This window comes from Phodopus roborovskii, unplaced genomic scaffold (genome assembly GCF_943737965.1).
Source record: "Phodopus roborovskii unplaced genomic scaffold, PHOROB, whole genome shotgun sequence".
In the NCBI taxonomy this organism is placed as follows: Eukaryota; Metazoa; Chordata; class Mammalia; order Rodentia; family Cricetidae; genus Phodopus; species Phodopus roborovskii.
The window spans coordinates 29676061-29690340 of record NW_026126549.1 but is presented as its reverse complement, the minus strand read 5'-3'; the positions used below and the strand labels follow the sequence as shown (position 1 = coordinate 29690340).

Genomic DNA, 14280 nt, shown 5'->3' with positions numbered 1-14280 from the left:
CAAGGAATTACTTGGGGAGTCAACAATGTATGGCATACCAAGTAGAGGAAGGACCATGCTCCTCCTTACTGTAACAAGGCTGAGCAAGTTATCCCACATAGAGAATGGACTCCAGAAAGCCAGTTAAAGCCCCTGGGATTGGTCCTGGTGCCATTGCCTGGGGCTTCCCCCAACAGATCAGGTTACAGGACTGTTGCCCACATTCAGAGGGCCTAGATCACGCCCATGAAGTTTCTCCAGCTGTCAGTCCATTGTCCATGAGCTCCCACTAGCTCTGGTTAGATGTCTCTGTGTTTTTTTCCATTATAATCTTGATCCCTCCCTCTTGTTCATACAATCCCTCTCCCTTTTCTTCAAGTGAACTCCAGGAGCTCAACACAGTGATTGATTGTGGATCACTGTACCTGCTTCCATCAGTTACTGAATGTATGTTCTATGATGACAATTAGAGTTGTCACTAATCTGATTAAAGGGAAAGGTCCATTCAGACACCTTCTTCATTATTGCTAGGAGTCTTAGCTGGGATCATCCTTGTAGTTTCTTGAGAATCTCTCTAGTACCAGTTTTCTCCCTAACCCCATAATGGCTCCCTCTATCAAGATATCTTTCATTGTTCTCCATCCATCCCTCAACTTATTCTTCTTCATCCCTCAAGTTCTCATGACTTCTACCTGCTCCTCCCAGTTTACCCAGGAGTGCTTAACTATTTTCCCATTTGGGGCCCTCCATGTGTGTCCTTCTTGGGTCCCCCTTTTTACCTAGCTTCTTTGGGGCTGTGGATTGTAGCCTGGTTATCCTTTGCTTTACATCTAATATCTACTTATGAGTGAACACACACTGTATTTGTCTTTGTGGGTATGTGTTACTTCACTCAGGTAGGTTTATTCTAGTTCCATCAACTTACCTGCAAATTTCGAGATGTACAGCCACTTTGGAAATGAGTATGGTGGTTTCCCAGAAAATTGGGAATCAACTTACCTCAAGACCCAGAAACTCCTATACATATATATACACAAAGGATGCACAATCATACCACAAAGGTATTTTCTCAAGTATATTCATAGAAGCATTGTTTGTAATAGCTAGAACCTGTAAACAACCTAGATGCCCATTAACCGAAGAATAACTAATAGTATTTTCTAGGCGCAAGATATCCAAATTAAGAAGCTCCCAAGCATATTTCTCTATATTTATGCCTAGCATTTGGCTTTACTAAACTTGTCATTAATCTTTAAATGATTTTGAGTGTTGATTACATTGATTAAATGTGCAAGTTTGAGACCAGAATTCAATTAACCGTATCGTTTTAGAAGCTCCTATAGACCTCAGAGCTTCATCTATAAATGACAGTTTTTAAGTGTTACTTTTAAACTTAAATTTGTTCTCTGACAATTTCTTGTATGTATCTTATTCATACTGTTTTCTCTCATCTTCCACCTTCTCTTAACTATCGTAGTTCCATCCTTGTTTACCTTCCACCTATTCTCAGTAAATCTCCTTATCACATTCCTGTTTCTTTTGTTTTGTGACCCACTAGTTTAACCAAGGCTATCTGTGTAAATATGGGTTTGGAGTTATTCACTAGAGCCTGGTGGGTTCACCGGTTCTCCACAACTGAAAACAGTGGTTCCTTCTCTCCCAGAATCCATCACCAGCCAATGGTTCCTCATAAGGGGTAGATGCTCACAAGCCCTTCTCCCAACTTTGATTTTTCTTGGAGCTAGTCAGGTGGAGGATCAAGGTAAGCATTAAAATCAATGTGAGTTCATGACAGCTTCTCCTTGTCTTTTAGCTCTTACATTCTTCCAGTTACTTCTGCAATATTCCCTGAGCCTTAAAGTGGGTGATATGAAATGTCTTGCTCTGTGACGGGCCCAAACTATCATTTATTCTGATCATCTTTGGCAGCCATTAGTCTCTACATTCATCTAAATTTATTGCAAATAGAGGATTCTATTATTAAGGGTGAGAGTATCTTTTGTCTATGATAATAGAAGGAGATGTTTAGAAGGTGGGTTGCTACTAAGTCAATTAAACAACAATGCTAAGTTGACCTAAATTCTCTTCTCAAAGGGGTTGTTGACCAGATTTTTAGTATCACCATGGGTTCCTTCCTCAAATCCAATCAGAAGGTGGATGGTTGTCCTCACAGCATTCCAGCTTCAATGGGGCTGACAGTGTATCTCACTGGGAAGTTGGCTATGTCATTCATAAGGCTCACAGTGGACAGAGCGAGTTAATGCCTTTTTTTCTCCCAGCACTTGCAATTTGTTTCAGCACATTGAATGCCAACAAGTAGGAAACATTCAGCTCAGTTCTGGGCTCACTTTCTCTCTGTCTTGCAACCAAGGTTGTGTGGTACCTAAGCACCTTTGTCTTATGCTTTATTTAGGATGGACAAAAGGTGGACAACAGCTTTTATTGACAACAGTAAGGGAGCTCTAAAAGCTGCCTGACAAGCAACTCTTTTAGAGGCATTGTGTTCCTCACTCTGGAAACTGTTTAATAGCTCCCCTCTTCCAGGAAGAGAAGTATCTAACCTCTGTTTGCTTGGGCTTCTCACATAAGCAAGAACATGATTTTTATGCAGTGAACAAAAGATAGTTTAATCTCTAGGTAAATTTGTCTATTTATAAGACTGAACAAAAATATATGTAGGATCATTTAGAGGTAAATAAATATATCAATGTAGAAGTGGTCATATTATTTCTGTCACAAAATAAGATCATTATAAATTTCACCTACTTTTAAACAGTGTTGTTTCCTATATTAATAAAAGCATGATATAAAATCTTAGTTAAAATCAAATATCATTTTGTATGTAATCATTTACACATGATTTTATAAATTGTATGTACTAGAGACAGACTTCAGTTTCTAATAGCTTTACTATGAATGTGCTTGCCAACTTATTTTCTTGTCATTTTGAATAATAGTTGCTCACATGAATTCACAAATACAAATTTTGATATGCAACTCAATATTTTTACATGATTTATTCAAAAGAGATTATATATATAATAATAATAAATCACTGAAATAATATATAGCAGTAAGAAAAATATATAGGCTATAGTGATGTTTTATTGACTTATTTCAAACTCATACTTGGTTAGCTCTAAAAGTTTATAGTTCTATATAGATATTCTATTGAATTTGTAGGTTTTATGAAGTTTATTAAAAGGAAGAAAAGGCTAAGGTGCTGTTAACAAAGGTAAACCCATAATTGAGTTTAAAATATTACTTTTTAGTAGACTTATTCCAGTTCAAAATTCAAATAGATGCTTTCAACATCGATAGAGGATGTAGTAAATTCTAAGATAAATTTCAAAGTTAAGTATTAAACTCTGTCTTCATGCAATTTCTATGTCATGTGTGATCATTGCTATTTACTTCTAGATTCCATAAATACAGTGAAAGGTTGCCTAGATTAAGGTCAACGTCTTAGAATGTCTATGAAGAATTGTCATAATTATATTAATTGATGTTGGAAGATCTATCTTAACTTTTGGTGAGGACTTTCCCTGAGTAGTAGATCTTGAACTGTATAGAATAGACAGTGTAAGCTGAACCCTAGAATGCAATCATCATTTGCTTTCTCTATCTTTACTGTGACTAGCTGCCTGGAGCTACTGCTACTGTGAGCTGAAATGAACCTTTCCTTCTTAAGTTGCCTTTATCACAACATTTTTTATCACAGTATCAGGAAAAGAAATTAAGACCCTCCTCATTATGCTTTTATTATTGATACAATTTATTCTAAATGAAAACTTAAGAAGTTGCTTTTGGCAGTTCTCTGCGTTTCTACTTTTAGATTTCTGCAATAGTCTCCATGTGCTGCCAAAGTTTGTTTGGTGAGAGGTAAAAGAGACACTTTGGGTATGAGGAAATGTATTTAGGAGGCATATTGTATTTATATAATTATATTATACTAGTTTAGGAATATAGCAGTAGTATATTATCATCAGAGTATCACCTCTCCAGCTACAGGTAGCAAGTTTTATAGTACCAAACATGAATTCCCTCATACTGAATGAATTTTAAATCTTATTAGACAGATGTTATGCCAAATGTATAACATTGAGATTACATCACTGGAGGTAACTTGTTGGGGTAGTTAGAGTTAGGATTTTCAGATTTTACAATAGGGTATGTACAACTATTGATTGCTTTTCTCCCTTGGTAACTTGTACAGCACCTTCAGACATTCTGAGTGGTTTCCAGGTCAGTTCCCACTCAATTTCTCCCTACCTTATGTCTTATGAATGATGTCAATAGCACCTTATCAGTGTGTTGTCAACATCATTCTGGGAGGTAACCAAGTTCAGTGTCTGTGTGTGTGTGTGTGTGTGTGTGTGTGTGTGTTTCCCCTTTTAGATCACTTATGTACTAAAATCCCCCTCTCTAGACCTCTCCCACCATGATCCCCTCCCCTTTTTTCTTGTACTTTGCAGTTACTTCAGGATATCTACTCACATGAGAAAACTGAGAGGTGGAAGTTACACATAAGAGAGAATATGCAATTTGTCTTCATGGTTCTGTCATATCTCATTCAGTAACACATTTTCTGTTGCCATTTGTCTTCAAAGTTTATAACTCCATTTTTATTTACAACTGCATAGAATTATTTTGTACATATCTAGTATATTTTTATTATATATTCGTGATTCATGAAGGACATCTAGGTTATTTCTATTCCTTGGATTTTGTGAGTTTACCAGCAATGAATGAATTGAGCATCCCAAAGGAGTAGGATGTAGAGTCTTTTGGGCATGTGCCAAGAAGTGGTATAAATGAATTATATGGTAGGTCTACTCTTACATTTTTAAAATTCTACATTTATTTCCAGAGTACATGAAGTAGTTCATAATACTACAAACAATGAATGAATATTTCTCAATCCATGCATGCTTGTCAGTGTTTGTTGTCGGTTGGTTCTTTGATTGTAAACATTTTGACCGAGCTGGAATGCAATCTTAGCATATATTTAATTTGCATTTCTCTGACTGCTATGGATTCTATTTTTAAATAGATTGTTTATCAGAAAATTTTACATCCATGGATTATTATAATCTACTGAGTTATTTATGCCTGACACATAGCTTTTAAATTATTACTTTTCAGAATTCAGAAAAAAATCCTTTATATCCACTTTGAAAAGTATGTGCTAAGGATCTTTATTTTTATGTGTTATTCTGATTTTTTTCTTCCTGTATGTTTTCTCACTACCCAAGCATGATGTTTTTATTTGTTAACATAAGAAATGAGAATTGTACTCCATGCGAAACAAATATGGATAGAAGAACAGTAGTTCCTAATGTGTTTCTAGCTAATTCATCTCTCTTGGTGCCACTGTCAATTTGTCATAAAAAAGAAATTGCTAAGTTTTTATCCAACAAAGAATAAATCCATATTCTCAATTCCTTTTATTCTGTTTGTTTATTTTCTTCCTTTCAAAAAACATTCCACTTTTACAACACTCGTTCACAGTGAAGGTAGCTGTTTTGTTTGTGAGCAGCGGGTCTCTGTAGCATATGATCCCTGCTAGCTAGGAACTTTTTATGTAGATAACAAACTTTATAACAAATTAGTATTTTCTTTTTTAAAGGCATGCAGGCTCACAAACTTATTAAAGTATAAGCAAATGGGAGTTTCACAAACTATGATACTCAAAGATGAGCCAGGTAGGCAGTTGAAGCTTATAGGCTCCCTGCACAGGGGTGAATCGAGTGGTTCTTGCTAAGGTTTTCAAAAAGGGAGTAAACCATCTGTAGGTTACACCAGTTGGATGAAAGACTAGACATTGGTTGGGCTGTCCTCCTGGATGCTTGCTAGGTGTAGTGTCCTTTTTCCTATAGCCAGTCTTCTAGGGAATTTATTCTGACCATTAAATACATGGGGGAACCAGAGAAAGCTGTTTCCTGCATTTCAGAAGGCAAAGATAAAGAGAGAGTTGTGGGATATGTGTTCACTGTGTGAAGATATATTGCTGTGATTGGTAGAATAAAAGCTTAATGGCCAATAGTGAGACAGGAGGTAAAGGTAGGACTTCCAGGCAGAGAAAGGAAATAGTAGGAGAAATCTGGGTACCCAAGATAGATTCTAGGAGACACAGGGGAAGCCATATGAGTGGTATGTGACAGAGTGTAGATTAATAGAAATGGATTACTTTAAGTTATAATAACTAGTTGAAAACAAACCTAAGCTAAGGCCAAGCTTTTATAATTAATAATAAGTTTCTGTGTTATTATTGTGGGCTGGTGGCCAATGAGAAACTGTCTAAAGAGAAGAATGGCATTCGGAAAATTACTCAGCAGGACAAGACATGAGGTGTTATTCCTTGAACCCCAAACCTGGTAACTTCTACCATCTTACCTTGCCTAAAGGTAACTTTTATATTTTGAGAGTTCTACCTACATATCTCCCCCCCCACAAAAAAAACAAACAACAACCCCCCAAAAACATGGTTGCATGCCTTGAAGCCAAGCACACTTAAAATATATTTCAAAATTCATAAAATTTACTTTAAACTTTGCATTTTTATTATCTTTCATAATCCACTGGAACTTTATGTTCAAAAATCAAAATTTTAAAGAATATCCTGCATTTGTTTGATTCCTTATGTTGTGCACAGTTGATTTGTTTTCCATTTAAATTTTTCTTTCATCCATTCAGTATCTTCAATAAAGTATGTTCTAGGTGAGATGGTTGTTAGAAATAGGTTCAAAATGAAAGGATTAATGAAAATTTGATGGCAAGCACATGTATTACTTTGGAACAAGTCTTAAAAGAATTATTCAAACCAATAACACAGTTTTAGTTTGCTAGAAATGGGGTTTGATATATTGTCAGAATGGGACAACAATAAAAATAACTGCAAGATAAGAACATAGAATTATGATTTTGTACACTGAGGGCAAGACAACTTATATTTGATTAGGAAAACTAGAGCTAAGACAATATAAAAATGTCCCCAAAGAGTAGGAAAGGTGTATGTGGCAAAAGATTTTATGGGACAAAAACTTAGAGAAGTTGACAATAGAATATGAGATAGGGTGGATACTACCAGTAGCAATGACTCAGATTAAAACCAAAACAAATAAAATGCCCGCAAGAATTGAGATAGGAATACATTTGTCCTGTATCAGAAACTGGATGCAACCACAGTGCCACCCCCTCTTGTTGTGGGTAGGGACAAAATGATAGTAAAGAGAAAATGTGAATATGTTTTTATCCACTGACTCTTAGCCTTCATGGCCCTCCCCAGCCATGGTTTCAGTTCAATATCATGTAGAAAAGACACTATCTTACAACATGCTTGGTCTCTTTCAGTTTTTCTGCCTTTCCTTTGCCATATTTCTTGAGCTTTAGGTGTCAGCATCATAGAAGTGTTAGCTGAAAACACCACAGTTAGCCTCTGTAGTTTTACCAAGTATAGTTTCTGTAATGGTCACCATCCACTTCAAAAGGAAACTTCTTTGATGAGCAGTGCCTTATTGATGGTCAGTATTGATGTTATGAAACACCTTGAACAAAACCAGGTTGGGGACAAAAGGGTTTATTTTGCTTATACTTCCATAATATAGTCCATCAGAGAAAGAAGCCAGGGAAGAAACTCAAACAGGGCAGAAACATGGCATATCTGATGCAGAGGCTTGCTTCCCCATGGCTTGTTCGGCCTGTTTTCTTATAGAACCTGGGACTACCAGCCCATGGACAGCATCACTCACAATGCACTAGAGTCTCCCCCATCAACCACTAATTAAAAATGCCTTCAAGCCCAGAAGCAGATGGAGAGGACAAGACCATGCGGTAGAAGTACACAGAGACAGCTTACCTGAACAAGGAGGAGCTAAGGGCCACTAGACTGATAGCTGGGAAGCCAACAGGGGTCTGACTCGGACCCCCTGAATATGGGTCTCAGCCAGAAGGTCTGAGCAGTCTAAGAGACCTCAGACAGTGGAGCCAGGATGTATCCCTGGTGCACAAAAGGACTTTGCAAACATATCCCCCATGGAGGGATAACTGCCTTATTCTAGAGATAGGAGAGAGCCCTAGTCCCTACTTCACAGGACCTGTCAGATCTACATGACCCCAACTGGATGGCATTCCCCTACATATTGTATTGTGGTGGGGGTTGGGAGGGGAGGGTGTTTAGAGTGCATGGGAGAGGGTAGAGAGGGCAAGGGAGGGAAGGAGGGAGGGAGGGCTTGGGGGGAGGGAGGGAGGGAGGGAGAGGGAACTGGGATCGACATGTAAAATAATAAAAAAAAAAACAAAAAAAACAAAAAACAAAAAAAAAAAACGCTTTGACTCCAAAATTTAAGTTGAAGAACAAGTTACTGGGGAAAAGGATTTCTATTTTTGTTTCCACAGAAAATGAAAAGATGTGGATTCCTTCCAGACTAATGTGGTTTGATCACACCAGACCGCCTGAAACAGAGTACAGCTGATCCTACATTCCAACAGCTGGGCAAAACAGCCCTGCAGACTACAGCTTGGGTGTCTGAATCTCTTCGAATCCCCCAAAACAGCGCCCCTCGGGTAGGTTTGGAAAGAACGACGCCCAAATTCCCAAATATTGTGTATAAATGTTTGTTTTCATTTAATTGGACTTTGTTATATAAAATTAAATAAAAAATACTCTATATGCATAAAAAAAATGCCTTCAAGTTTGTGTACAGCCTGATCTTTTATTTATTTATTTATTTATTTTTATTTAATTTTATATAACAAAGTCCAATTAAATGAAAACAAACATTTATACACAATATTTGGGAATTTGGGCGTCGTTCTTTCCAAACTACTTCCTGCTGGTAAGGGGCGCTGTCTTGGGGGATTCTAAGAAGATTCAGATATCCTAGCTGTAGTCTGTAGGGCTATTTTGTCCAGCTGTTTGGAATGTAGGATCAGCTTGGTGTACAGCCTGATCTGATGGAGACATTTTCTTAATTGAGGTTCCCTCCTCTCAGATGACTTTAGCGTGTATCAAGTTGACATGAGTGTAAGAACTACACTTATATAGAGAATATGACAGGTACTGTGAATGTAACTGAGAATTGTATTAGAGTAGGAACATTTCAGTAGTGGGTTCTCCTCTAGTATTCATGGCTCCTCAGTCTTTTCACTGTCTTCCTTCTTTGGCAGCTTGTATAGTACCTTCTGGTCATATGAAAGCTAGCAAGTTCTCAAGAAGGATGTTTCCAGAGTGGTTCCAACTGTATTTCTCCAAGTCCTGTGTCTACAGTGTGTGTTGTCTTTACACTTCACACAAAGACAACAGCAAAAGCTTGTATTGTTTTGGATCTGTCTTGGATTCCTCTAATGCCTTGAAGGGAGGTTGCCCATGCCTAGCAATGGGGTTTTTGTTAGATAGTCCATGGCTCTTGGGGGAGTATATATTCACCCTAAGTGACATAATGATCATACTCATATTATATATGTCATATTTCCACTTGGCTCTTCCAGGAATCCCTGCTGTTCTTTATTGTTACCTCATCCCTTTCAGTGTTGCCCTTTCCAGATAAAATGGTCATCCCATTTTCTATTTTTCCTCTTTATTCCTCCCTGTCTTCCTGAGACATCATGTTTATGATTCTGATTATCTGGATTGGGATCTTATTTTTCCAGAAGACTTGTATGAAATGAATATGTGATTTATTTTTTAATTAAATTCATTTTAAAACATTCTTTTCTTATTTTATATACCAATCCCAGTTCTCATTCCCTTAGTTTCTCCTGCTCCCAATACCTCCCCTCCCACCCCAGCCCCCATCCACTCTTCAGAGAGGGTAAGTCTTCCCAGGGGGGGAGTCAAACAAAGACTGGCACATGGCTTTGAGGAAGGACCAAGGCCCTCCCCCCATATCTAGGCTGAACAAGGTATCCCTCCAAAGAGAATGGGCTCCAAAAAGTCAGTTCAAGCACTAGGGATAAATCCTTTACCACTACCAGTGGCCCCATGGACTGCCCAAATATGTACCTTTCTTTTGCTTATTTGTCTTATGGTATAGAGTGCTACAATGAAATTTCTCTACTAGAATTTTCTCCATTTAATTGCATTGTTTTAAAACTTCAAATATTTTTGAGAATGCTAGTGCCATTCTTTTTTTCTGGGTCTATTTTATATGACCTAGATCCTCCACACTTCATTCTGCAAACTTTTTTACCCAGCTACCTCTCATGCTGGTTTAACAGAGCTATTGTTTTGATGCCATACTCCTTTTTAATTTGTCTTATTAAGTATCTCTGGTTCTTTTTTTAGATAGTCCCAAATTTTTTCACTTCTTTCGGGCAAAGGCTTTTATTGGAAAGCTGAAGCCAAGTAACTTTATTTACTATTTTCCTCATTTATTTATTTATTTATTGCTAATTTTCTACCACATGCCCTGTCATCTTCTAGTCTCTCAACATTTAGATGTTGGTGATTATAGTTATATAAGGAATAGTTTTGTGTTCTTTCCAATTCATCACAATCTTTCCACCCTTCCTAATTTTTACTGTCATATTTTTCAGGCTTAGTTACTATATCAGTCTCCATATCTTTTCATTGTATTTAGGCTCCAGCATTTTTTCCTTGATTTTTGGTGAACAAGTTTATAATTTCCAGCACTCTCTTAGGTATAATATTATTTTTTTTCATGTCAACTTACTGTGTTTTCTTCCTTCGTGTGTGTGTGTATGTAAGACTTTGCTTCATATCAAGTCATATGAAATTATCAGTTTATAGTAAAATGACATTCCAAATGCTAACTTGCAAAGAGCAAACTCTGGTTCTTGGAAGGAACTTATTACCTTATGGCTTCACTGTTGGGGACTCAGGCTAGTCCTTTTGTCTAGTTCAAAGTTCTTAGTTTTCTGCCATGGAGGGTTATTTGATTTTATTACTAGCTAGCTTAAGTCCCACTGGGTACTGGCTGAGAAAAGAACATATGGACACCTCACATCTTGGCCCTGATAACCCCTTCCATTTCTGCTCACTTATGTCCCTTTTGTCTGAATCTGTGGCCTTTGTGTTCAAGCACTCTGAGCACTGAGCTCTGAGCTACCCCAGTCAGTACATCAATGCTCACTCATGCAATAAGCTGCAGTTTAACTCATGTGCAGGCTTTCCAAGTTATCTCTCTTTCCAGCAGCATGCCTTAATACCATGTTAATGTTTCATAGGTAGCAAAAAGCCTGAGTATTAGATGATTTTTAAATGGAAATTGGCTTGGTTTCCATTAACATATTTTTTAAAAATGTTCTTAGGCTTAGTTTTCTCATTTGCTCCCAAATTTACTCCAACTTTCTGCTGTCTCTCATCTTGTATGTCCTATTCCTGCCTTTTAGTGGCTTTTAGTATTTAGAATCCTTTATTATCATTTTAGTGGTGCTTACAAGGGAGACATGATATTGCATGTAATCAGTCAAATAAATTTTACACATTTTATTAAAATAAAGCAGTTATGAATGCTGTCAGATTATAGGGAAGGATTAAATTTGGAGGCAATGCCTTGCAATACTTGCTTCTGTATTTTATTCGCACTTGTACTGGGGTTGCTTCTTTGACCCTGCTCAGTTGTCCTTCTCTCTTCGATGCTTAATTTACATTTTTTTTTTTTATTTTACAGAGTATCAAAGTAAGCTGGCTTCCTCCCCCATCAGGAACACAAAATGGATTTATTACTGGCTATAAAATTCGACACAGAAAGACTACCCGCAGGGGTGAGATGGAAACACTGGAACCAAATAACCTCTGGTACCTGTTCACAGGTCAGTGTTCACACAGAGCAGTCTGGCAAGCCTTTGACAAATTAAATGCTTTAGGAATAAAATATACTCTCACTTCAAAGGAACATCGACTTCTTTTCTGGCAGGTGACATTTATTGGCCTGAACAAGAATAACCTTTATGCTTTTAACTTTCTATGCTCTGTAATACCTTCACTACGCATTTTCCCCCTGCATCATCATCTTCGTAAGTGTGTCATAGAATCCTTTCTATATTGGTCTCTCAGAATTGCTAACTCAGCATCTCCTATTGCCTACTAATTTTTAACTTTCTAGTTAACAACTTGGAAAACAAACATATCAAAAAAAAAAAAAACCTACCAATGAAGTCGCTTTGTATTTTACTCACTATAATCCTCCACCTTACCACGAATGTCAAAAGAAAGTGGATAATGAGAAGAAGAGGGAGTAAAGGGGGAGACTGTTGTACTTTCTGTAAATACATGACTAAATCTATTTTTGTATGAATAGTCATGGAAAACAGAGGAGGTCAATGTTTATGAAAAATTGGGTCCAATTTTCATAAAGACTACTTTTAACCTTATAAAATGAATGATGGTGCTATTTTCTTATAGATCTGTCATCTTAATCTAAGTTCCTAATAAAGAGGAAAGTCTTCTAAAGTCATACCAGTGAGGGTATGTGCTCAGAAATACAAGAATAAGTGAAGAAGAGAAAGAGGGAGGGACAGGGAGATAGATATAAAAAGTTGGAGATATGTTATTGAATTTGGTGGCCATGACTTTGGAACAAGTGCATAGCTTGCAGATCTTGATGGAATGACTCTGGGAGATCCTACAAAGTGGTTCTGTCCAACAATCAGTATCTTTGATAAAGAGAGCACAGCTTCTCATTTCTGTCATTGGCTAAGTGGTAGACTACTACTACATAGTTCAAGGCAAGTTCCTGAAAATCAGAGCATTTGGTAAGTGCTAACCTGAGCTCTCTCCTTGTCTGTCACCACGTATGTGATGGCGGTAGCACGATTTATAGGCCGAGAAATTGTTTGAGCCATATCGATGTCTTGGAGCACAAAGCATAGTACAATGGCACACCACAGTTAATCAAAATAGATACCGAGCAAATTAGCAATTGTTCTTTTGTTAACAGTTATAGGTTAAAACTGCAGGGGAGTGGTCCTGAGTGAGTGGGGTCCCAAGGTAAGGGACCACGTGGGAGAGCATAGCAGGTTTCATAGCAGGTGAGAGTGACCTAGGCAGAGGGAATAACATGCCAGGCAGATAGAGCTTAAATGAGAAGTTTATTTAGAAAGGGGACTGAGGAGGAAGGGGAAAGAGACAAAGAGACACCAGGAACAGGAGGGAAGAGGAGTGAGAGAGCAAAGGGAGAGAGAAGAGCTGGAAAGAGAGCAAAGAAAGCAAAGAACAAAAGAACAAAAGAGGTCCTAGGTGGGCAGGGGTCTGACCTTTACAGGGGTCCTTTACACCTGCCTGCCCAGTAGTACTCATGGAAACCTAGGCTGACCAGAGTACTGCCTGAGTAAATTCTGCCAGGTGACAGGGGCAGGCCAGCGTAATGCCTGAATCCTTACAGCAATGGCATACATGTTCACTACATTTCTCAATGTTGTGACAAAATGTCTGACAATAACAGCTTAAGAAACAGTTTGGGTTGGCTATGGGAGAGTATAGTGTAGTAGTTCTCAATCTGTTCTGTGGATTGTCATATATCATATGTCCTGCATATCAAATATTTACATTATGATTCATACCAGTAGCTAAATTACAGTTGTGAAGCAGCAATGAAATATTTTTATTGTGTGGGTCACCACAACATGAGGAACTGTACTAAAAGGTCACAGCTTTAGAAAGGTTGAGAACCACTGGTATAGTGCACCAATTCAAAGAAGGCTTGGGACCTCCTTTGGAGTATGAGGCTCACATTGTGTCCACAGTCTGAAGGAAAGAGCTACATGCTGATATTCCACTCGCTTTCTGTTTTTCTTGTTAGGGACCCAAGTCCTTGTAATTGAATCTCTCTTAATCAAGGTGGGACTGCCTATAGTCTGTCAACTCCCTCAAAGGCTTTCCCAGGGATGTCTCTTCTAAATGATTCAAATTCCAGTGAAGTTAATACTCAGTGAAGATTAATTATCCAAATTTAACTACTGGCTCATAAGGAAAATGCTTGGTGTACAAGAATTATAGAATAAATGAGGAGTACTCACACAAAAGCACCCAGGCAAGGAGGCATGCCATTTGTAACTAGTACAAGGCATGCTAGAGTAAGAATAATCAGATCCTTGGGAGCTCAATGGCCAACCAACAAAATCATTAATAAGTTATAGATTGAGAGACTCTCTCTCAAAAAAGTTAGAGATTAATCAATGAAGATTCCTCATGTAAACTGCTAGCCTAAATGCACACATGTACAACATGCACACATGGATGGGCACACCTGTACACACATATCCCTAAAATACATACAAAGTCCATTTCTTGCCATATTGACACATAAATACATAATTTTGAAACAATGTTGTTTCCAT

At 37.7% G+C, this 14280-nt stretch overlaps 1 protein-coding gene across 1 annotated transcript in view; it reads left to right on the top strand.

Annotated features, from left to right (window-relative positions):
- Window positions 1-14280, top strand: part of Dcc (DCC netrin 1 receptor) — a 538940-nt gene that overhangs the window by 340017 nt on the left and 184643 nt on the right. Inside the window, exon 12 of the mRNA XM_051201201.1 lies at window positions 11613-11754. Within this exon, the coding sequence (XP_051057158.1) occupies window positions 11613-11754 (142 nt within the window). The remainder of the gene's footprint in view (window positions 1-11612; window positions 11755-14280) is intronic.